The 27,341-nt window shown below is 31.6% G+C and overlaps 1 protein-coding gene across 1 annotated transcript in view; it reads left to right on the forward strand.

The window, feature by feature from the left end:
- The window catches only part of Smp_181160 (tubulin tyrosine ligase-related), a gene marked incomplete at both ends in the record, with an annotated part of 29,407 nt that extends 2,395 nt beyond the window's left edge, over positions 1-27,012 (forward strand). The window contains 13 exons of the mRNA XM_018794956.1: positions 255-396; positions 1,914-2,024; positions 2,921-3,234; positions 7,043-7,254; positions 8,035-8,142; positions 10,738-10,971; positions 14,844-15,304; positions 15,395-15,480; positions 17,227-17,316; positions 22,476-22,924; positions 24,200-24,932; positions 25,044-25,377; positions 26,897-27,012. Coding sequence (XP_018649316.1) covers positions 255-396; positions 1,914-2,024; positions 2,921-3,234; positions 7,043-7,254; positions 8,035-8,142; positions 10,738-10,971; positions 14,844-15,304; positions 15,395-15,480; positions 17,227-17,316; positions 22,476-22,924; positions 24,200-24,932; positions 25,044-25,377; positions 26,897-27,012 — 3,390 coding nt within the window. The remainder of the gene's footprint in view (positions 1-254; positions 397-1,913; positions 2,025-2,920; positions 3,235-7,042; positions 7,255-8,034; positions 8,143-10,737; positions 10,972-14,843; positions 15,305-15,394; positions 15,481-17,226; positions 17,317-22,475; positions 22,925-24,199; positions 24,933-25,043; positions 25,378-26,896) is intronic.
- Positions 27,013-27,341: the final 329 nt, after the last annotated feature.

Raw genomic sequence — 27,341 nt, forward strand, 5'->3', positions numbered from 1 at the left:
AAAGAAGTGGCTTACACTGAATCACGAAACGTCAGAAAATCTAATTTTTCTACTCATTGGGATATTACAAATATATTAATTTATTGATAAATAAATATAGTTTAAGGTTGTACAAACTACTCTGAAAATTTTTTATACTGAATTGATTAAGAATATTTCAAAACTATGACATTAATTATTGAACTAACCAGATTATTTAACTAGGCATCATGATGTTGAGATTTATTCCTTAAGTTTATTTGTTATTTTTGCAGTCGGCAGTAGATATGTCAGATTCAGATGCTTCATGTACAAGACGACTAAGTAATATACCAGAAGAAATTCTACCGCCAGTCATTGCATCCCTACTTCCTAATACACCATCAGTTTTGCGTTTTGTTGATGGTAAACAGACTGGTGAGTAAACTTCCTTGTTTCATTTTATATGTCAGTGAACCTTTCGCTATGAGCGAAATTCCACAGGTGTATATAACAGGGCAAATTTACAATCTGAACCCTTTAGATTTATAAGAGTGTTTGAACATTATTCATTGTGCAAATAGATACTCTACTAAGGTTTCTTTCAGCTTTGAGTCTAGGACATTACTGAAGCTACCTCGTAAGAACCAAAGAACTGAACATACATATCGAGGACTATACTAATTCTGATACGCTTATTTTGCCTAATTAGGAAGGTCGACATTGAAATTTCACTAAAAAGAAAAATTAAATTGATAGTTCCATCACTAAAATGTGAGATGCTACAGGTTTCTGTGATATAATTACTCCGCAGATTACCAATATTAACGCCACATACATCGCGTTGATCAAGTCAGTACATTGATGCATAAGACATTCAGCAACAACCTTAAACCCGAAAATCGGTGAAAATCTCAAGTAAACTTGTTTTATAGAGCCATTAAACCTCCATTACATTAGTGAGAAATCGCTTCACTTTTTGTAGTGATCCCATATTTTGTCGTGAACCTGATTGATGGTGTGTCTCAAAGTACGCTCTCTACTACTTTCTAGTTTTCATGGAATATCTTGTTTCTTGACGATAAAAGCTATATATATACAAGTTTTCTCGGCTAAAAGTGTTTAGATGTTCTCATAATATGTAACCCACGTTGTTCAGTCGTCGAGTAAAGTTTCTATTCCAGATATTTAATTTTCTGCCAATTTATCTTCTACGACCTGTAGAATACATTCGTCAACTTTAATTTGCATTCATTCTGATATCAGCAGAATAAATGATTAAACAAATAAATAGTTGCTTTAATCAGATCACAGTTATCGTTTTGTAAAAGTACATGGTCTAGTGTTTATTTTAAGGTAATTGTTACTGATATTTTATTGTAAAAACCAATCAATATATTTTGTTCTTGGTGAACAAGACTGGATGGCAAGTTTATACTTGGTTTAAGGACAATTACTTTAAATCAAACTGCTTCACAGTGGTAGATAAAATCCTATCGTACATAGTTTTATGTTCATATGTCTGAAAAATTCATTTTTTGATGAGTTAATAATTGGTTTATGAGTTTCTGTTTTTTCGGATTCATTTACTGATGTTTATGAATTGAGTGATATTTATAATCAGTACCCCTTGATTGTACAGATGCCTCGATGTTGAAGTAAAACTTGTCACGCAATTATGTAAATGAATTGTTTTAAGCCTGTCGACTTGGTGATTCCGTATTACTATATTTGATAGCCTTTTCTTGCACATAACTTAAACTAAACATAAGTTGGAGTTTTCATTACCCAATTGTTCGGTTGAGATAAACATTTGTTCTACACAGAATGATTTCGTGTAGCTATTGAATTCCATAACATGTTCAGCTGATGATCAAATTTTTGGTGTTTTTTAATGTAAATTTCTGTTGTCATTAACTTCAAAAATAATTTTTATTCATCAAATTTACCTCTAGTACCAAAATTTCCAAAGCCTTACAGATATCAACTTCTCTGGCGTCCCAGTGCAATTACACCAAATGTGGTTAAACGTATCTTAAAGCGATCTAATTTTCGGATAACATTAAGTATGAATTTGTTTTTAAATCTGAAGGATATTCTTTCTAATGTTGCTACGGTTTTTAAAAAAATTAATTTACCCTAATATGGATGTTTCATAGTTCATCTCTTTAATAAACCAATGAGTTAGTTTACTGAAAATAAAGTTTTCCACATGTTTGAAAAGATTTTAAGCTCTTAATCAGTAATCATCTTGAATGAAAGCTGTGCCATTCGTAACGTTCGGAAGAGTAGCGATCTAGCAGTCATGAAGTATATTACAGAATGTTATAAGCTGGTGAATAAAACTTATTGATTTAGTAATGCATGTTAAAATCTTGTATCAGCTATTATAGTGTATGAGACAAAATTGATGGAGATCGGTTTAAACAGTTTATGAAGTGGTTATCTTTTAGTGTTTCAAACTACGCATTGCAAAACTATGTAGTTAAGTGGATAACGGCTATGGTTAACTATACATTCATCAAAGAGTGTATTTTGTTGTGCATAAAATATGTTGAAATTTATTTTGACTAGCTCAGAGAAAACAAGTTGAAGCTGAGTTGCGTAAAGTTGAACAGTTTTAAACAAACGTTTACGGGTCAACATTACGGTTATTTCCACTGGACTCTACATAGATATAAACCCCATAAAAAATTTTTGAACTGCTATGTTTTGCCTTTGAGTTGAATTATATATATATATATATAATAAGTCAAAAGTAGTGACTTTAAAGTAGTCCCTTGAAAAAGTTCATTACAACTTCTCGTCTGCTCATACAAAGTGTAGTTGTGTCGGATTTCAACAAATCGATCGTTTACGTGCAACACCGAACAGCCTAGAACTAGCAACTGAAAAAAACTCTTCTCACTTTTACCATTTGCGTACTATTTCATTTATTATTTCAATTAATTCATATTTTTAGAATCAAATGAATGGATTGGATATTATGGAAATCATTTAAAACCATTCGGTTTTCGTCCTATAAGAGAATATCAGAAAATAAATCATTTCCCTGGTTCATTTCAATTAGGTCGTAAAGATAAATTATGGATAAATTTAAATCAATTACGTTCTCGTTTTGGTAAAAAGTCGATTGATTTTGTACCAAGAACGTTTTGCTTGCCAGGGGATTTAAAATCATTGAAAGAATTTTGGACACATCATGAAAATACAAGTAAAAAGTCATCAAATGATGAAGCATTATTTCATTTTCGACCTAGATGGATTATGAAACCAGTAAGTGTGCCTGAAATTCTTGGATAAAAAATTAAAAAGTTAGAATTTTGATTTGCAGTAAAATCAGCTTTTATTATTCACTAAATGACTGTAATAAACGTAGGTATATTTATGTGTCTGCTAATATTTCTGATACTCCTTTGGAAGATTCAGATGAACAGTCAACTCGCAAAATATGAAAAAAATTTGCATAGAATTGAAACAAATCACTCTATAGTTATTACAAGGCATAAGAGATCATATATAAAGATCTGTCATTTATTTTAATGGAATGTGACCAAGCTCTCCACTTAACCGAGCTGTTTTTCGTAGAAAAAACCATAGTTTTCTAAATAGTCCTCAAACTAGTCAACTTTTTAAGATAGCAGGATCGATTTCTAGTTTGAATACTATAAAGCCTTCATTTAGCATATTCTAATCTACTTTTTTTCACTTGTTACTTAAACTTACAATTCACTGTTTTCTAAGGAACTATTGAGAGGAGAAGTACGTCAGCGTCTATTACCTCAACAAACGTTAGATTTAGGTTAATTTGTTTCGGGATATCGTAGTTATGAGATTGAATAGTGTGACTGTTCAACCATGCTATATTGATTAAAAGTTCGTTTCATCTAGGTTTTACCATGACAGACAGGTTGGTTGGCGAGCGATCAGACTAAAACTCTCAAACATATGGTCCGAAGGTGAATTCATACGGCTGACTGGACAGAGTTCTGACAGCTGTAACATGTCTTTCTCAAATAATGAGCTTCTGAAGTAATGGTGCTTTAGATCAGAAGATGAGGTTTAGAAAATGTTACCCCTATTTGTATCACGCCGCCTATTTCGTGGTCACTGACGTTAAAACCCTAAAAATATGGGGCTAACGCATTTAAAACTACTCGAAAAATCCATGAGTTCTTAGCTTTAAAAATTGTCCTTTGGTTAATATGTTTACTTTTCCAGCTTCTCAAATCTACCTGTAACGTGTAACTTCTTTCTTAGTCACCTGAAGAAAAATTATCTTTCCATGGTGTGGGCAAGCGAGAAACGATAACCACTATTAAACATCCAACGGCACTTGAAACCATCTTTTTCACGTTTGAACTCTACTCCCATTGCTTATTATCTAAACTTTTCCACTATCGACCCTTATCTTTTGTCTTCGACTCCTTTCATATATTCCGATAGTGATAATAGTTTGAGATCACGAAGTGATACCCCAGTTTCTGTACGACTATATTCTAAACGATATGTCGTGTCTTCCAACGTCCGAACTATATGTTAAATCAAACAAAAGTCGTCACACGCTGAAACTCTATAATCTCGTTCCATCGATAAATGGAGTTTTTTTGAACTGCTCAAGGTTTTGCCATCTTTATTATCATTGCTACTACATTACTTCGATTCCTTCACCTTTCAACTAGTTAATTTCACTTCGTCTTACTTATACGGTTTGGCAACTCAGTCCAACACATATCAGTACCATGCTCCATACTGATTGTGAGTAACGGACTGGTAACTTCTTGACAACCCTCATGAATTCTATGTGACCACAGAAAATAGCATGTTCTCTTCTCTCTAACACAAAGCTTTTGGAATTATCTTCATGAATCTTAAATATGCGTACTTAAACAATTAAGTTAAATTGTCTGTTATGTTGTGCGCGTCTAGAAACATTGCTGTCTCCAAATCTAGGTCTTCGTTGAACGGCAGGTAGATTTCTTCAAATTAACATGATCTAACTGAACTATAATTTATCTTCAGGTAATTCACACACTGTTTCACTCTCTCTTGAGGCATTGCATCATTCGTAGTCAATGAAAAAAGTTCAGAACTTTGAAGTCAGAAATGTTTTCTATGCATCACGTGTAATTCAGAATTTAAACAATGTTTGTTGACCACTGTAGCAGAAAGAGTTTAAACACTTCTGTAGCTTACAGTTTTGTAGTTTCTATTGAAAGTAGGAAACCATTGTCAGTATGAAAACTATTTATACGATGACATCGACAATCCCGCACAATCTCTCCCGTCATTTAGTGTGAAAATTATTGGTCTGAAATGTAAATGTAATTACTACAGAGCAACATAATTCCAGTAAAACACAGCAAGTAAGTATTAGACAAAACATAAATTCAAACAGGAGTTTATCTTAAGGTACCAGAAATATTACCATTACTTCCATATGAACATAGTTCAAGTATATTCTCATACAATATAACATAACCAAATAAGTTAGTAAAACATTTGAAAACAAAAAAATATTAGAGCGAACAATGGTTTTCACTAACTTCTTTATCAACCCCTGTAGTTATAAATCCATACGTAATGTGTTACAATGACCAGAATAAGGCATTCATGAATAATTGTATTAAACAGCTTTATGTGTTAAGTTTGTGGACTTTCGTACCAGTTAAGGTACACAGATATCTAAGGTCAGTCATCTGTAAATCTAAATGGTCATCTAGGAGTAGAGGTAAGAAAACTCATTGTATGATATTTAACTGAAATCAACATAATATAATCAATCATGTAAATAAAATGCATAGTAGGAGATATGGTTTCTGAGATACTGGGATAATAGTGTTCATAATATTGACTACAGTAGTACTAATACAATTATTTGAATAAAATATGTAATAAGGGAAATGAAACTAAGATAGAAAATTCGTCTGAATTAAGGAAGATGAATGTGTAAATTGAATGTGAGATGGTGGAGATAAACTTAAAACAAGATTGTGTTAGATGTAAAGATCTATTATATTAGCTTAAATATGGGGCGACCAAGCCAGAAGTACGGCAATAGTGAGGTTGAATAAAACTCTCTTGGATTCATATATTTTCTGTCAAGGAGTTAATCACGATGGTTCCCACTATCTAGAGGAGTCATAATATTGCTTCTTTAGATAGATGGTTTTGGACTCCATACAGAACTGCAAATCCTTGATCTACCTTGATCTGATTTTCGCTACCTACTGATTGAGAGATTATGGTCTTGTTGATTGATTTAGTGAATCTTTTTGTTAACCATACCGGTACATATTCATGAGCACGCAGAGGTAGTTCCTGTTGAGTACGGTCTATGTGACTAGCTCCGCAACAGTAGCTAAACTAGTATGCGCACATGAAAGAGCTCACCATGGGTATCCTATCCTTGATTTCTTGGTTAAGTAGTGACTTAGTTAAGAAAGTCATATGCAACTTAGCAGCGTTAAACGTCTTTTCAATACATCTTCCATGTACATGTGTTTATAAAACATCAGCTACTTCTTCTTTAAAATAAAGTTTTAGATAAAAGGTTTTCGTAATCAGTGTGTCGCCGTACGTCTTGATTTTGGGTTTGAACAAATACTTCCTGATGAAATTATCTGGAGAAATGTCGTCTTGTAACGTATTCTTTAGTGTAACTGTTTCTTCATCCATACTATTTTAAGGGTATGACACTCTGATCCTGTGGTTGAAACATTGAACCATATCTATCTGACACTAAACGGATATAATGCTTTACAAGCAAGTATATTGATCTGTCCATACACTCCTTTTTACAAGACGTCAAATGGCGGAAATCCAGGAAAGCTGTGCTACTTTCATATCCCTCCTCATTGGTGAATTTAATCGATCGATTAACTTTAATAAAACTGTTCCGTAGCTTTCATTTATTGACACTGTTATTGCACACGATTAGCGAGCAATTTGTGTGTCGAAATAAACCATGATTATTTTTTTATCAATGCTGACTCAAGAAATGATAATACTTCATGTGACTATATTTATTGTCGTAGTTTGCTAAAATTAACTGATACGTATCTTGCTACTCTTATTATAAAAGCCAGCATCAGCTCGTGGAATTGGAGTAAAACTAATTCGTGGTTGGTCTGATATTCCTAAACAACGTCGTGTAATTGTTCAGTCATATATCAATCAACCATATTTAATTGATGGAAAGAAATTTGATATAAGATTATATGTTTTCGTGGCAGGCTTTAGTCCACTTCGAGCATATGTATATAGAGAAGGTTTGGTGAGATTCGCTTCACAGAAGTAAATTTTATTCATTTCCGTTTATTTGTATTTTATAACCATTTTATGACTTTGATTTAGTGAATTACTGTTTAAACAAGATTAGAAATGTCACTGTTTTATACTCCTGATCTACCTTAAAGTAATATTGATAATCAAAGCTGACAATTGTTTAGAATTTTTTTCTGCAGACTGTGGTACAGTCAAATGTTTAATTGAAAATAAGACCATCTTAAAATGTTTTAGTTCAACTTAGTTGTTTAAATTTCATCCTGTTATTCAATGATTCGGAATTATTGTACATTACATAATCTATGAAAAAATTGCATTACTTCATAATTTATACAGTAATGATGATTGGATGGATTTTTATTAAAAAGTCTTTTTCGTAAACATAAATACACGTGTAAACAGATGTTTTGCATTATGTTGTATATTTCGCGGGAGGACTTCTGGACAGTCTCCGATGAACTTCATCAGACCAATCTATACTCAACGATAAAAATTCTGATATTCATTATCTATTACAATATATCTATCATTTCTTATTTTCATCATTGAGTTAGAGTGTGGCAAATTACTCGTCCAAAACAGAAGATTAAAACAGTAGAATATACAACAATCACAGAAGATTGAAACAGTAAAATATGCAACAATCCAATCATAATTTTCACTTCGTTGTATTCAAAACTCCTTTGTTCTTTTCCGTTTAAATTTATATGACTGGTATATCAGTTTTGAGTTACGATTTTCCTTATCCACCTTTATGATTTTTCTCCATTTATACTTTCTTTTACATAGGTATTCTACTTCTGTCCAACAGTTAAGAAATCGTTTTGTCCATTTAACAAATTATTCTGTTAATAAATATAATAAAACAGAAGAAACATTTGCATCTAATCATAAATGGTGAGTAATAAGTAGTTATTCTTCCGTATATATATTTCTACAGATGTATGTTATATACTCTATCTAATATCTTCAATGTAGCTTTGAAGAACGTTAAAAATTTCTTTCAGTTTAAAGGTTTTTGTTTTTATACTTGTTTGTCAATGATCACTTGATCATGACTTTTGGTTTTTGGTAGGCTTAAACTGATTTTATATAGTTGAGATCATGAGTCAATTGACGCTAGACTACCATGGAAAACCTGGAAGCACTGGACGGCCGTTTCGTCCTGTTGTGGGACTCCTCAGCAATGCGCACCTACGACCCCGCCTCACGAGATTCGAACCCAAGATCTGCCAGTCTCGCACGAGAGCACTTAACCACTAGACCATGAAACGGCAGTCCAGTGCTTCCAGGTTTTCCATGGTGGTCTAGCTTCAATTGACTCATGATTTCAACTATATAGAATTAATAAAATCTCCACAAAACCCCCTTCTTAATCCGATTTGTTTATGAACAATTAAACGTAGTGTTTTCATTTGTTATTTTTAATATGTTAACATTATTTATTCACTTCACTATGCTTAATGAGACTAACAAAACCTGCTTCAAACTTGAATCAATGTTGATAATTGGCCTGTTTAGGGGTCGTGTGGTCTTTTGGAATTTCATTCTCTTTGAAGTAATTTTCATCCTCAGTACTGTACATTCAGCACTTAACAGGTTTTCGAACTATAACCTTGCATCCTTGATGTGGACAGGAAATGGTAGAATCAAAGGGTTTATGTTTAAGTGTTCATATTTCAGTACTAGCTATTTCGTAGTATTCGATTATCCTAATACGGGTTAGAGGTGAACAACTTTCTTTCTACAAATTTTTTGTCTCTTCCTTTAAATCACCTACAGCTGATATGAACGTTTTGTGGACATTATGTTTACATTGCATACAATTCACACAAAACAACTTAAGTTACTAATAATTCTGCATTCATTAGTGAACAGTTTTAAGATGAATTCGCCTAAGTTCTGATGAAGAGTTATTATGTTAAAATCAAGGAGATCGAAGTAAGATACTAACCCATAAATAACATTTGATTCGTATCGCTGAAATTTAATATACGGTCCAACAAATTTACATCCGTCAACTTACAGGTTGTACAATAGGGATGTATACACGTCTGAGTTATCCCAAGTAAGAGAAAAGTAACAGCTGTTTATTGCCTCATGCTTTTTGAAGTTTCTCCGAATGACATGTTTTTTATTATGAGAGTCGCTTTCAAGAAATAGATAAGTTCTAGTAAAAAAGCTCGTCGCATTGACAATGTGACAGGTAAAAATCATGATCAACATCTAGTCGGCAATATAACTATTAGTAGTTCGGTATATATGATGTTGATTGTTAAGACTGTTTGCGTTTGAGTATTATTGAATAACTAGTTCCATTTTGTTTAACATTTTCAATCTCATTTGGTCAAGGCTACTTATGAATCAAGGAATATTATGATGTTGGCGGATCACTCTGATGAGTATCATTTGCGAAAATACCAGTCACTCTTAGGTAGCGTATTGACGAGTGCACAAAATATTTAACTACGTGAAACTAGAGTGTCCGTGTAAAATAGGTGTTCTCTCAAACTAAAAATATAAAAAAACCAGTAAATGTTCGAATTCTTGGGACTTGAGGAATTATCTGTCTAACAATTTCAACAGTATTAACTTATAAATTTGTTTACTGCTAAGTCGAAACTATTTCAATACTATCCGAAAAAACGACAACCAATACCGAGAACACAAAATTTTTAAACGTCATAAGTTTTATTCAAACGCTTACTCGAGGTACACTTTGTAAATCACTACAGATATTTTTACTGTGGAACATATATAAATACAAACTGGAATATTAAAAAAAATGAGTATACGTGAATGATTTTGATCAAATATAACTTATGTCTACAGGTAATCCTTCGCTGCATGGTTTTTATTACTTCGTTGTCTCAAGGCATTGAAGTTATGCACTAACACAGTTGGATATCGTTTCGTTAGCTTAGAGATTAAGCTTTTACGCACGTGATCAAAGATCTTGAGTTCGATTGTCGCTTGCGGAGTCATGGATACACACTGCTGAGAAGTTTTATACTAGGGCGCTTTGGCTCCCACGTTTTCAATAGTGATCTAACTTGGATCGGTCCGTGATTTCAGTGAAATTAAGCTATCTCCGCAACCCCATACTGATTCAATTGTTCATCAAATTAAAATAGTTTTTTTTAGATACAGATCTATTGCGTTTAGAAAACAGAATTAACGAATACTAACATGTTGATATTCTATTAAATACTCATAGACAGAATACCTTGTGATAAATAATCAATGGTATAAATAGTTGGCCATCCACTTTATAAGTAATCCAACAAACATATTCAAATCAATACATCGTGTTTAAAGTATTTAAGAACATAGGTACGTGGAAACACTATTACAGTTTGTAGTCCAATCCTTTTTTACTTGTATTTTCAATAATTTAAACAAATAACGTAGATTTAAATTTTACCGATTCATGAACATTTCCCTTTTAAGCATGAAAAACTTCTTTAATAAACTGTTTTCTGTACTCTATAGGAAATTAAGCACATTATGGTCATATCTAACAGAACGTGGAGCTGATGTGCTCAACCTGTGGTCACGTATTGTTGATATTATTTTTAAAACATTATCATCTGTTGTCAGTTGTATTGCAACAATGGTTGATCAGAATTGTAGACGACGTGCATCAGTTTACGAATTATTTGGTTTCGATATAATATTGGATGCTGATCTTAAACCATGGCTTTTAGAAGTTAATGTATCACCGAGGTAAAAGTTATTAAGTATTTATTTAATGTTTATTATAGTTTTTATGTAAAATATTTGTTCTGTCATGGGATAATACAGATTCTCAAAGAAAATATAGCTTGTTTTTTGTTCTTTTAAATATGTGGCACGCATGTATCTTGGAGTCTAATTACCAAACGAACATTAATTCACTTGGGGTTATGTAGGCGTGATTTTTAATAATGTGCGTCAATAGTAACTAGAGAATTATCACTATTACCTTTTAAATAACTAACATAAAGTTATATGAAGATCTCAACATTATATTTTATTATTAGTAGGTATTTTGATAAAACTATGATTCATGTAATAAACTTCGAGCGACGCTTAATTGACATTGAGGAATTTCACGTACTTATAGATTATAGATTACTATGAGGAATTTAAAAAAGAACTAAAAGTTGTAATTTAGGGTTAAGAATTGGAGTTAAAGTTTTCATCACTAACTGACATCAGCTATAATTGCGGAATGATATTTCGTCATTTTGTTGAATAACATTCACGCCGCAATCCAACACTTTCTATCGTTAACATCATTGGTTCATCCATGAATTATAGTCTCGTAGATATTCTTTTTCAAATAAGAAGTTTCATTGAAGTGTTTTTTCTTCTATAACGGGCATTTCCGTGTAGACTTTGCAAATCATATTCATCCTTAGTAGTATACTTTAGGATTTTATAATTATACACTATCATTGCTAGGTTTCATCCCCATTTTAAATTTATTGTACAAAGCAGTAATATTTTGCCTATCAAGACAGGAAGTTAAAGATCCTTGTCAATGCTGGTTGAATAGATTTCTATATTTTGCATCAGTCTGAAAATATGAGTCATTCTAGACACTGAATAAATTGTTATTGCTTTAGTTGTCAATTATCCTACTAGTTTTATTTTAGTATAAATTTTTCAAAAATGTTTACAGATTATTTGAATTAACTAACTGTTCACCAAATAATATGATACCATAACAGACTAGATTTTTATATAAAAATATTTTATTTTAGGTTTATTGCCAGCTACATTAAGGTGCTTCTGATGTTCAGTAGAAGTTATTGATAACAACGTTCATACGAAACTTGAGGGGAAACAGGTTACAAAGCTTAAAAACTCACTACTTAGTAATAAGCATTCAAAGGGTTTATCACTACCTACAATAGTGTGAATCGCCTTTAGTCTGAACTGCAGTTGTAATATGTGAAGGCTGTAATAACTTCACAAGATTGAACAAACATAAAAGAATTTTAAATCGATGTTTCGAGAAACAGAGGCATGAATAAATTTACAAGCTATGGGGTATGAGATACCGGTAATGCAAGACCAGAAATCTCAAATCGTACTGCTTTATGAAGCACTCAATACATATAACAAATATTATGTGGAGAATCTTATACAAAAAGGTCAAATATGATAATGTACTTTGAGAGATCAACACAAATCCATTATATATATATATATATATATATATATATAAAGAGAAAGAGAGTTTGAAGCAACTTGGAAATCACTTTATGGCTACGAAATGCTATTTTAGCTTGCAGTGCTAACACCAAACATTATCAAAATTAAACCCCAAAAATAAGGTGTAACTTGCGTGCATCTCATTACATTATGGTCAACGAATACTTAATTTTTTCTTATAATGTACCACGTGATATAATTAGCATTCCACATTGTAACGCATTCACTAAATCTATACATAGATATATTTGGTATTTTTGATATTTTGGTATTTTGCTTTTCTGATTAATTTGCTCATGTTCAGTATCAAAAGATTCGCTCACTGTAAACAAACATTTTGATCCAAACAATTGATTAATGATTGTTTGAGTCGTTCCAATGGATTGGTTACTAATTGCTTTTTGTCTGTCAACCCAGTTTGTGTTTATTACAAAAATGAAACAGTGTCGTCGTCTGTTATCCTTTAACTTTTTGAGAAAAGTGAAAAAGTTCCTAAATTTTTTTATTTCGTGCAAAAAAAGAAAAAAAATATTTAAACTGATAGTCGAAACTTCAGAAAAAAAGTAATCAACCTTGGTGTTCATTTTTTCATTTTACTGATAAGTATCATCAAAACTAAACTGAAATAATGATAATACATCAAGAAGCAGTTTGTCATTGTTGTTACCTTGTGTTGAGCTATCTAGAAGACCAAAACTTTCAGTACTAAAAAATTGAATGAATCTATGAAGTCATTATTTGTCAGTCCTTCAATTCTATAGACTTCAAAGGACTTTCACTTAGTGGTTCTACCTGTTTAAGATATGAAGCTAATTTATTCCCTTCTTTAACGTTTTAACTCTAAGTTTTACTATTTTACTATGTCTATTGTTTCATTTAAACATCTATCTGTTTTTATGGATTTTCTGTTTGAACTAAATTGAAGTAAACATCGGTTTACATTTTTTATTTGTATTAAAACCTAAATCAGTTTTTGGTTTGCAGGGATTTTCTAATTTTAATCGAGATGATGGATACAACAGCTAATTTATCAAATCCTTTATCTTCATAAATTTATAACTTAATTTGTCTTAATTTTTTTTAGCTGCTTAGTAAACCTAAGTAGAAATCAGCAATTCTTTGCTTGGATTATTGAGCGTAATTTGATACTAATTTCATGGCCCAAAATAGATCAGATAAAATCAGTCAACCATAAGCAGTGTAGAACCTGCTGCTTATGTGCATGAAATTGATGCACTCTATTAGCACACGACGATGAAACTATCAAGATTGATAAAAAAAGTAGTAGAATTAGCAGCAGTATAGTCCGTAATAATAAAAATTAGTCATAAAGGATATGATTCAAGAAGACAGAATTTATTTTCAGAATAGGACTTATAAAATAATTTTGAAACCTAGTATCTCAGGGAATATAAATGGTAAACTTATCTACTACACTGAGACGGATTCCGATACATATAACACTAAAGATCTCTATCTGTTGGCCATGGAAGCCATGGAGAGCCCAAGCAGGTAGTTTTCATTTCTCAGAACGACCTTAAGCTTTCTCCGAATCTATACTCGCGTTAATCAATATTCATCATCAAGGTAAACAGCTGTTGAGAGTATGTAATACCTGTCCTAGCCACCTCATCCAATGACTACTTACTTGTCCATAAACGGATTTTTGATAGTTAAGATCATGAGTCAATTGAAGCTCGACCATTAGGAAAAACGTGATAGCACTGGATGGCCATTTCGTCCTATTGTGTGACTCCTCAACAGTGCAGATCCAAGATCCCGCATTGCGAGATTCGAACCAAAACGGTCTCGCGCTCGAACGATTAACCTCTAGACCACTGATCCAGCATCCAACTGTGTTAATGTATAACGTCAACCAATCCACGAAATTAACCAGTGGAGTTCAACCGTGTCTGTTATGAGTTAGTAAATCACTGAAGACAATGGTGGGTGTTACGCTCAATTTCTTCGTCTATGTTCTCATTGAGATGTTTTTTATAATCTCGATAACTTAAACAACAAAGTATCTTTCTTTTGTGCACGATAAAAACTGGTATTCAAAAAGGCCATCACTTGACAATTCTAGGCCCGCTGTCATCCTAACCTAAAACGGTTTAGACGGAGCTCTACTACAAATTAGGACCTGGCACCTGACATGTAAGTTGTTTTGTCATTCAATCTAATAATATGATTCCAACGTAAAATCCATTGCACTGGAGGCTATGTTACCTACCGTAACATAAAGTTCGAGGCCATGAGAACTTTCTGTCCTCCATTCTTTCTTAAATTTGAACGTTGGAATTCGGAGGATACCATCAACTGGGGTTTATATCATATCTTGTTCGTTTATTACACTTCAATATAAAATAGTCACAAATATAATCGTTATGTTTCAGTTTGCACACTAATACACAACTCGATGATGAAGTAAAAACTGCTGTTGTTAAAGATATGTTCAACATATGTGGGTTTCAACTGCCTCCTGACTACCATTCATCATTATCTGTAACAACAACTCAATCAAGGTCACTAAACAATGTTCACTATCAGCCCAATAAAGATAAGAATTTAAGTGCGACCGGAAGAATTACTCCAGAGTCAACATTACTGCTAAAGAAAGGTGATCAATCCTCTATGTCACGCAGAAATAACAACGACATTAATTACAGTGGAAAATTATCTAATCAACATTCATGCAATAGATCCAGTATTTCTGTTTGCAATTCATCTGCTCCTCTTAAACCACTTATGTCAAAAGGAATTTCATCCATTAATGGATTGCCTCCACCTAGTCCATCTATTAATATTACACATACTAAAAGATCTTTGTCAGCTGTATCTGTTAAAACAACATTTTGTAAAACAAACAATTCATTGTTAAATAATAGTAATAGTAACAATAATAATAGTAATAGAATATTTTTTGATCCATGTATACCGATAACAGATCCACGTTTATGGGACATTAGTTTATCAGCAGAGGATAAACGAAAACATCTATTTTATACATCATTAATGACAGATAAAGAGAAAGTTAGTCAAAATAATTAATTTTTAGTAAATTTGAAATATGACATTTTTTGTTATTTACAATTCATTCAATGCAGTTTAAGTAAATGTGAATAACTATGATTCAGAAGGGGTATTGTGGAGATTTTAGTAATTTTTTATAGTTGAAATCATGAGTCGATTGAAGCTAGACCACCATGGAAAACCTGGAAGCAGTGGATGGCCGTTTCGTCTTCTTGTGGGACTCCTCAGCAGTGCCCATTCACGATCCCGCCTCACGAGATTCGAACCCACGACCTACCAGTCTCGCACCAAAGCGCTTAACCACTAAATTCATATATATATATATATGTAATTTTAAAAAATCTTAATAAACAAAAGTTTTAAAGCATCAAAACATGTAATAAGTTTAGTTATTTTTGAGTAAAAAATTGTTTTTTCTAAGTTATTTACATAAAAATTTATTTCAAAGTTATTGATAAACAATAGTTGACGGTGAAACTATTATTTATGGATGACCTTTGAGCGACGTTAGACTAACCTTGAAAGTGTCCACCGAATAACTAGGATCAAATGCGTGTTATATACCTGTGTGAGGAATCAAGATTATGATTTACAGTTGATGGTTAAGGTTAGAAATTAGATATAAGGTTTTAATCACAATTTAACATCAGCTATAATACCAAAATTCTATTTAGCCAAATGGATGAGTGAATTTGGCACCAAAATCCGAGACGTGTTGTCTTATACGTGATTGGTTCCTCTATAAACTATAGTCTCGCTTAATTGATAACTTAAGAAATCCCCTGAAAATCAAACATTTCACTGATATATTAAATTACTGAGTGTTGCAATTCCAAATTAACTTATCGGTTGCATTAATGCTTTCAGGTGTACTATTATTTCAAAGTAAATTCTCAACAGATATTGATGAAATGTAATGTCATCGGTTACAAAATTAGAACAATTCACTTTTTTCAAGAGATTCCTTGAAACAAATGCATGATCTGAAGTCATTATAATTAATTTATTTAATATTTTGAGACATTAAGTATTTCACCGTTTCATATGTGGCTCTGAGTTAACAAAGTAGTAGAAATCTATTATTTTTTTTAAAAAAGACATGGTATTATGGTACATGACTTGACTTGTTAACTAAAATATTTTGATCCATAAATCTTCTAGATTACAGAAAATGAAAAGAAATACACTCTCGGTGGATTTACGGCTGAATTCTATAATTGTGTTTAATAATGGAATAAACAATTAACATGTCATGTTTCTATTAATATTTTTATTACAAAATGTAAGCGTATTTTGATTGAAATCTTCCCTTGTTACAAATAGTCATAGATCGACATCTAACTGGAGTTATAGCTTCAGATACACCAATTTATTATATAGTTATTTGACATACGCTATTTACTTCTAATAAATGTGGGTCATTGTGAAATTATGGCTAAGTGAATGAAGCTAGTTTCAACTCTTCAAGGGTGAAGCTTCTTAGCTAGAATCATGGATATGCCATTTGTAGCATAAAAATATTTTATTAGTTTAAATAGGTGTAATTAAATTGATTAATCTCTTGGTTTGTAAAAACTGAATTTACGTCATACCATTCTAAACATCAAACACATCATGCACCGAAGTTCGAACACTTTGTTTCTTTGCTGCCAAATGGTCATATTCCATTTGTTCTGTAAAATTCATAAAAATGTTGTTTAAATTAGGTTTAAATACACTTTCATTTTGTTTTCGTTTTGCATATAGGATAAATCAACACAATTTTTTAACAGATTGAGCAAACATAACATGAAGAATTCAACAAATACCAGTACTACTGAAGAAAATTTTTCAAAGGTAAATCCTTAAAACCTTTCTCTCTTTATATGTGTATATGTGTGTGATTTTAACATAATCGATGTTTCTTCATCCATGTATAAAAGTTAGATTTTTTTAAAAATTTATACTGTAATTTTAATTGACGGTTATGAAAAAACCGAACACTTTCAGGACGAAGTACTTTTGATTACAGTATTTCATTGAGAAATAAATTTTATTTAACAGATTTATGATATACGATCTAGGTTCAAACTAATAATTACAAGACGTAACAATTTAAAAAGACTACCAAGATTTCTATCATAAGCTACCATAACGTAGATTAATATTGTTTATTGATAAACATGAGAAAAGTAATGATATCAAAGTTGAGTATTGTGGCGACATATAAATGAATGCTTGGAGGTATTTTTAATGAGTTTAGGAAATTGCCCATTGCATCACGTCAAATAAATCTGATTTTTTATTGTTATGTAACAAACTGACAGATGTATAGATGATTGCATAGATCAATCATGCAAAATTTCACAAAAATAAAGGAACCTGAATAGTACATAAGTGATTGGTTGCTATTTTCAAGAAAATACTGTTCACCAAAATATAAGTTATTTATAACATATACTTCATAAGAAAAATAAACCAAACTTTCTCAGCTGCACTTACTGAGTGAAACGAAATAACGTTTTTTGTTCAGAAAATTGGTATACATAATGAACCAAAATTTTAGTGCTAAAGATTAATTTTAAATAACCGTTCCCTCATACATCATATATAAATCAGATTTGTAAATTTGAAAAAGTACCCGTAACTCCAATCCATTACATCTGGAATCTATTTGAGTATGTGGATTCTGTAAAGCTTTTCCAATACATTTACTTAACTTTGCTGTTGGACAACCTTTATTATGTCTAATTTATGGGTAGGTTGTTCATCCAGATTATGGTTACCATCTATAGGCAATATCAAATTTTGTAATTTATTCGATACAAAAGTTTCGACCATATAATAAGCATGAACCTAGTTACCGAATTCCATCAATTAATACGTATTAACTTCTTGTATTCATCCTTGTCAATATTTTAATCCATGAAATAGATAATATGTATTAACCACACAAAAATTATGCTGTTATTGATTTAGTTGAACAGAATAAACTGAACTCTGAACACCATTAGTTATTCAGTTTTAGTTTCATCATTAAAACATTTAGATCTCTATGACAATATTATCGGTTTTAGTTTTCCTAAACATATTTTATTGACTAATATTGAATATTATATGATATCATAAGTCTCAAATCAAGTTTCTATGATGGTTACTTAAGTAATAGAAATATAACATTACTCTGTTTACTTTTATTGAATTTACACTATCAAAAATTACTGTTCCATGCTATTGTTGAAATTTTATCTCGGCAAATTATATCATGATGATTATTGACTAGTATGTAAATAGCACTTAGTAAATGTTTACTTGGAAATTTTATAAGAACATAATGAACTCAATTGTACCATGTTGACTAGTTTATAATCTTGTTATTTAACTTCTTAAGTAGCTTGTTAAAAGTGGATAAATCATTAAAGTTTTCAAGACGTCTGAACATTGTTGACTTTTATATATATATATACCAAATCATTCACCGTACATTTGATTATTGTGGCACTTTTGAAAGTGCTCTGGAAAAAGTTTAATTTTGGTGTGTTTGGTTGAGTATCGTATATGGTATGCCACATATTATATCATACACTGTTACTATGACAACCAAAAGGAGACTTCAATCGAAAAAAAAGCACAAAAAGGTCTGAATTAATTTGTTAGTTTCAACTTTCGTATTAACTTTACGCTAAGCCTGTTGACTCCCTGTTTAACGGATCATGCCATTGATAGGTTCATGACATGACTATCGGACGACTCAATATATAACGTACACACTCCAACCTCACCATAAAGTTATCACATAGATAACTTGGAATACGTAATAGATAGTGTAAATAAGGGACCTAGCAATATAGGTTCCGAAATGGAGTCTCTTTGCAAAACCTCTCGGTGTCAAATAGGAAATTAGGTCTTTATCATTTCTTATGTTATTATTTTTCGTGGGTGCTGTCCCCTCTGATCTTAAGAATTTTATTAAAGCTGCACCTCTCATTGATTTTACATCTGGTGAAGTCAATAAGAGAGTGATTTTCAGGAATAATGTTATTATTTACAACATACCTCACAAGGCCCTACCAATTTCGAATAGGAGCACGGTATTTAGTTCAGCCAATCTCCTAGATGGCTAGTGTTAGTAGATTCGTCTCAACAAAAAACATTCATGTTCATCTGTTGAACAACTGAACGATTCAGAACAGTAAACTGCTGAATTTACTGAGTACAAATGTTCTCATATAGTCCCAGATAAAACTAACAACCAGAGACTAACGAAAATATAAAAACAATTCAGTAAAGAAAATCTTTTTGAAGAAACCATTTACTTGAACTGTACATAAGTATTTATAGCTGTTTGATAAATATATGAGTCAAAAGAAGAATAAGAAGTGTTGGCATCACAAAACGATCCGAGATTTTAAGTATCAAAAAACGTTTCATAAGAATTAGGAGGTTGAAAACAACTTACAGGTTCAAAATATCAGATATAACTGTTCAACTAACATATATGAAGAAGATATTAATAACGCAGGCAATGGATGATGAATTGCACAAGATCATGGATTGATTAAGGAAGTTGCCCAACGAAGATAATGGAAGGTGATCGCGCAGTGTCATGGATTAATTGATGATAGACATTAACACCAATAAATGTCGGCCCAGTTGTCCAGAGGTAAGCATTCTTGCGCGAGACCAAAGGTAAAGGGTTTGATTCACATGTACAGAGTCATGGATGCGCACTATTGAGGAATCCTTCAGTCAGATGAAAAGATCGTCCAGTGCTTCCTGGTTCTCCCTGGTAGTCTAGTCAAGATCAATTTGTGATTGTAACTGTAAAAAGGAACACAAAGGGCATAATAACAATTGAATAATAATCAAAAAATTTGTTAGAAGATAACCATAACTGTTTAAGGTTTAAAACACATCAAATATTAAAAACAAAAACAAAACCAAAGCATACTGAAGAAGAGCATTAGAGCCATAAATTAATGAGAAGTTGCACGCATCGCTTTTGCACTCAGAGATCAGGACTGAATTGATAAATGTTTAAAACTACCCGCTTTATCACTATAAGAGCAAGGACCAACATAAAGGCGGCTGTTCAATATATGGCCTATATAGCCTTACAAATAACAAAGTGGAAGATAGTGTTGTCAACAATTTACCTGAATCGGTTTCTATCTTAGCTAAAACCTTGAACCATATTTAAATCCCAGGTTGTGTATACAGAGGCCCAGACACTTCAAATACTGTGAGCGATCTTACTACTAATGCGTTAATGCATGCCTCAGCTCTAAACTTCAACGCGAAAGTTATTGTAGGAGGTTTCGAATGCCCTGCAATAAACTGGTAGTCGTCATTAGTGTGATGATGAATTCCTAACAATAATTTTCATGCACTGCTGATCACAGTCGGTTCACACACCAACAAGATATATTAGCGCCCTTAACATAGTTTTTTTCAAGAGATATTGTCCTGTTAACTGTACAAGAAAATAGAGAATTTAAAATCAGCAGGCATATTTTATCAAACATTATACAATGTATCTCTCTCTCATCTCGAATTTAGTAAATCTATAACCTCCCTTAAGGTTTAAAAGAACCGCAGGAATTACTTTACAAACAGAGGTTTGAGACTCCAGAACAGTCTCCCGCAATCTGTCTGTTATATGAAATGAGTTTCGTCAGATTTTGGCTAAGCCGACAGTTACTTTTCTTCCGAAACTTCGAAAAATACTTATATCTGCAACTTCATAGGGTTGTTAAATAGAGTATTACGTTTTTATCATTGTTTATGTTTAGGATATTTACCAAACCCATTTTCTTGTAGATATAAAACTACACTATCTACGATTAATTGAATTAATTTAAGTAATATTCATTTATCAGTATGGGGTTGTTTGAAACTCTTGACTTTCATTGAAATCATGAACCGATCGATGATAGACCATCATTGAAAGACTGCGTCACATTAGTATAAACCATCAGATACATGTCCGTTCAGAGTATTTTATGAAACATATGTTTTCAAACTACCGTTGGAACTGTTTTCCTCTGTCTTTAACATGTAACACTGCTTTCTGCATCAAACTGTTCATGATTATAATTTTTCATGGATTCTGTAATTATGTCCAAGATATTATTTATTATTTGTTATTTCAGTAATACACTCTCGAAAATTACTTCCTGTTAACTTATAAAGTTAAAAGAAACAATGACAAACAGTAATATAAGCTCTAATGAAGCAAATATGAGCGATTTCATTAACATACTTATATTTGTAGTATACATGAAAGCAGAGAGATGTTTTCAAATACTATTTCTGCTGTTCACTTGTAATCTTTTTACACTCACTTTACTCTGGCTTTACTCTCTCAAGTTTACCCACTTTAACTATGTCACCCAATTATTCTCTTTTTTTAATGTTATGTCAAATTACATGAGTAAACATTCGATTATTACCGTCTTATAGAATAATCTTTCTTTAGTGAACTATTTTACATCAGTTGATACTTTTGGAATGAAATACCATGTATTTAGAAGTGAACTAGATGTTACACAGAGATCTAATAAACTAATCTCTAAATTATATCTTTGTTTTCAGATTGTGTAGTATAGCTCACATCCCACTACATCTATATACTCACAGTTAATGGATTGTATTGCCGGTGTTGTTTACACAAAAATGTAACCAAAACAATTGTTTTCACTCGGTATTCTTAATTTGATAATTTGTTCCAATGGTTTTCTTAAATGACGATCACGTGTATCACTAAGTGAAATTAGTCAAAAAGAACTATAATAATACAGCAATGTCTGAATACTATTTAATCATAATTATTTTGATTCAATTAAATGAATTACATAAGATTTTCCAATACTGAAATAAGGATCTTCAAATTTCATGAATTACATTGACGAATGAGAAGATTGAAAGTTCCTATCGGTTTTATTTCTTCCTTGATAATATTTTTTTGTAAATTGAGTCAATCAGTTTGAAAACCTTTTGTCATTCTCACACTTTAGGATCCTCTGGATATATTACGTCATATTTTATTGGAACTTTCACCGGATGATTTGCGTACATTAGTCAACTTAATAGATGAACGTTATCGTGCTGCACTTGGCAATTTTCAATGTATTTTTCCAGTTCATGGATCTAAAGGTTATCAAATGTTAACATTTCTTCAAGGAGCTTACCAGGAGAACACATTTGGTGGTACATTAGGTTCACGTTCACCATCTTTTTACTACTATGATATACTTCAATATGTGTTTTTGACAGTCTATCATAATTCAGAAGGTAATGATAATTTGTCATGCGATTCCTTTGTCCACTGTTATTATGACAAAATTTTACCAGACCAAATAGCACTTATTTCAAATGAATTAAATACCGAATCTTTGTCCATAGCAGGTGAAATGACAGGAGTTTCTATTGCTGGCTTAAAATCCGTAATCAATTTATGTAAAAAGTAAGTAGTAGATTGTTTCTAGGTTCTTAAATAAATCTAATAGAGATTTACTTTAAGAGGAGTTAGGTTATCCAAGATTTTTATCTATAACATTTATGAATCTGAATTTATGATGTCCAGTACACTTAAATGCATTTTAAACGTAGTTAAATTTATATAATCATCTAATTAGCTGGATGAAATGACACATATTGTTAATGGGCTATTCTCCCTAAAAACTCTTTTTTAGAGAATTGAACTCTTTATACTAATTGGTTATTGAGAACCTATTGTATTTTTTAATCTAAACATTTAATTGATGCAATCTATGACTGTAACGTTGAGTGATATAAGTTCAATTCCCTCTAGGATTGGTCTTTGTGAAAAACGTTAATTTTGATGTAGGTTTGTTCTCTGAGCTGGATGGTTTGGTCGTGGAGCTTTCATTGTCCTTCTGAACGACATCATCAACGTTAATTTGCTTTGACTCAGAGCTTATGAACATTCACATCTATCCACCTGTGATCTTGAGAATGTGCTACAATATCTAACCGCTTAACATTGTCACCATATTGTAAATTTATCATTAGATCTGAATTGGAGCTGAAGTAGACACAAAATGACATGACAACCTGTCATCAGTTAAGATTCAGAACTTTGGACTTGTCTATGAGGCTGTCAACCACAAACACTCACCTTAAACTAATATCTTCACGTTTTGTAGGATGCAGTAATTTCCATGGTTTCCAATTTAAGACTGAGTTTTTACGTAACTAAAGTTCAGGCACATTAAATATTTATGCCTTGACATTATACTATTGTGAAATCCGCACTAAATGTAAATATATTCCAAAAGCGTCTGATCAATTGAAGTTCCAGATGACAGTGAGAAGATTCAAAAAGCCAATACAAATGAATTGAACTTCTCCCCATCACTATCTGGATTCAGGAACTAAATGAATAATGAGTTGTCATTTGAACCGAAAGGTACTAGATTGGGATCGAGAAAAGAACAAGAATACTGAGATACAGGTACATCGAGTAAGTCCCAGATTCTACTTCTAGTCACCATTCAACTCTGGTTAATAATCCATATAATTTAATACGACTTTGGAAACACTCCACACAGAATGCATACATGCCTAAAGTGACAGATCAATTTCAGTCTTGAACATCAATCGGTAGGCTTGAACGACCGATAAAAATTAATTGTGCGTAATAATTTAAATGTCTGAAAATATTATTCTCAATACGCACATTATTTATTGAATGCTTTTATAATTTTTTTCTGTGTAGAGCTATACATTTGAAGAGTTTAGATTCACCTCTGAAATCTACCCAGTTTTTCAAAACACAAAGTGATGCAAATTCAAAAACCTCAAATTGCAGTTCAAATAAAATTGACCACCGTGAATATCATAAAATAAACGATTCCACTTTATTAGGATATCATAATGATATTTCTGTTGAAAGTCAGTGCATAGATCTGAATAATATCAAAACTATTGTCAGGACAGACGAATGTTCAAATCAAACACAAACAATTACTCAGTATATTGATGAAAATAACGGTGAGTCTATGAAACAACAATATAAACCAGATGATGAAAGTGATTCGAATGATAAATCTTCACCATCATCATCTTTGGCAAGTAAAATATTTCAATCATCAGTAAGGAGAGAATCAACTCAACCAAATATTCAATCAAATAATAAAAATTTTCTTGAATCAACGTTATCAGTAATAAATGATAGTACTGATTTAAACAAATGTAGTTGTAGCAAAACTTGTATCACAAACGCTGTTATGAATACTAAATATGTGAATACACTAAATAACACGCTGAAAGAACCATCGTTACCTTCAGAAATACCATCTGATACAAAGCAAACAAACATTTCTTCAGTAAAAATCCAAACATCCAACTGGGATGAAAATGCCATCAAATCATTTGGTGAAATTACGTGTACTTCAAATAATTATCAAACTTTGTCACGTGAACCTCATGCAACAAGAAATATAAAGCCTGTAAGATACTCAGCATCATCTTCATTATCATCGTCATCAATAACAGCAGTAGTACCCACGAATACATCAAAATTCTATGGTTATCATATTCTTGAACGTATGAATTCTGAGAGAGTATGCAAGTCGCCAGATGAAATGAATAACATATCTACAAATCTTTATAAAGATAATAGTCATATTAATCAACGAATAAAAATGTTAGCAACATATTGCACTAATGACCAGTTTTATAATAAAATCAGCAATAAGGGTACTATAAATAATGTAAACAATAAAAGGCAGATGCAAAAACTGATATCCGGATATCAGAATAATAAGTACGCTGATAACATACCGAATAACCATCGGCGTTATCATCGTATCAAATCTACTTCAACTATATACCCTATAAGGTCTTATTCACAAGATAGGATTTTATCTCTGAATAACCTTAACCATGGAAAAGGTAAACAATAACACTAATTGTTAAACTTTGCGTAAAAAAGAAATCAAATTGTTCTGTTATTAATTTAATTTGTTAATTATTTCGATAAAAGTAAATTTCATTCCTACAATAGTAAGACTGTAGTTTAAAATAATGAATATAAAAATATTGACCTGAATATTATTTAAACTAACCTATAAAACCCTCTATTATCTATGTTTAGGGAGTAGTCTTCGTTTGTTTTTTTGTTTTTCAAAATAGTATCAAACTTTTGTATATATGATTAGCATAAAATTCACAACATACTTTGTACTGTAAGCAAAGATGGATAGTGGCTAGCAGTGGAATCCAGGACGCGCGTTTCGTCAAACAAACAATACTAAGTGAATTTACAATTTGTATTATTAGATCTTCATGCTTCCATCCAAACAAGTTAGTATCAGTAACAAACGAATAAGAAAGAAATTAAATTACTAAGGATATCTTTGGTTGGATCAAACATGGTACAGAATTTGTTATGGAAATCTTGTATAATATTTAAACATGTATCCTAAAGCTCATCTAGTCAAACTTAATTTCATAGTAGTAATAAAATTCAAGCCCTGGACATAGTTGGATGGAGAATGTTGGTGAGCGGCCTATGCTCCAACACGAGGGGTAACAGGCGTAAGTTAGTAATAAAATTCAAGAAAATAGTTGATATATTTTGTAGTTATAAGAAAAGTGTGATTGAGTATTTGAAGATTTATCACTACATCCGGGTATGTTTGGTGGACTATTGTTTGGAAAATTAACAAAAGATGTTTAATTTTGTAGTCATTTGGTAAAATATAGAATCAATGGAATATTGAAATGGCAATTGCTACACACAATGTACTCATCTAAAGTTTTAGTTTGCCTATTAAGGCCACACAACAATCACAAATGTGGACAGTCTAGTTCTTCTGAATTATTGTAGTAGGCTTTTAGATTATCACCATGATCTCAGCACTCCTTAACGATGTAGAAGTGCTATCACAGACCATGGCTAAAATCAATGAAGAAAAGAGTTTATGAAGAAGATGCCTTAGTTGAAGCTGTCACATTTTCTTAAGCGAATTTAAAGTAATGCTACTCTAATGATTAGAACAAATGAAAAAATATGGTATGTGAAATTTGTTGATGGTCTTCAAACATTTGAAATTCAGCAAAATATTACAAACTGTAGATCGATTAGTGTTTGTCAGAAATCTAGATCATCAACTGATGACAGATTTCAATAATCATATCCTCGAATAATCTAATCAGAACACCATTCAATCATGTTAATATGTAAAATATGTTAACGTATTTCATAGACTAATGATCTACTCATTTCTAAATATACGTCATTACATTTATTTCAATCACAAGTAAACCTGATTATGATTTCTATAACAAAGTGACAAAAATTTGTTTCATATATGTAATTGTCTAACTCTCAGAATCTTTATCAGAATATTTGACAGACTTTTTAATAATTGACTTGGATAAAATTATCTCTGCATATTTTGTGTTTTAGGATCTTTTGAAGATGTCTCAATGTCCAGTGGTTATTCATCATTTGTACGAGACAAATTAAATTCTTCATTCAGGCATCTAGCATTGGAAATGAAAAAAGCACAAATATCCAGTTGATATGAACAAAATGAATCCAATGAATTGAAAGCTTTTAATCTCATTGTGATATAATGTAAACATTTTAACTCACTGTGATAACTAACAACAACTTATTTTACTAGTACTGAAAACACTATTGGTATAGCTAGCCAAAAGTACTACTCGTACATATGTAAATGCATTTCATTGAAATTACTATTTTGATTATACTTGATTGCGTTTAAATTAGATGATGAAAGAATATGCTTTCAATGAACATTTTATTTTATTTTGTATAAACATGTAATACATAGATGAATTATTAAAAACTTGAACATATCATTTTGTAATTACTGGTTCCTAAAGTA

The sequence above is a fragment of the Schistosoma mansoni genome, chromosome 1, assembly GCF_000237925.1.
Source record: "Schistosoma mansoni strain Puerto Rico chromosome 1, complete genome".
NCBI lineage: Eukaryota > Metazoa > Platyhelminthes > Trematoda > Strigeidida > Schistosomatidae > Schistosoma > Schistosoma mansoni.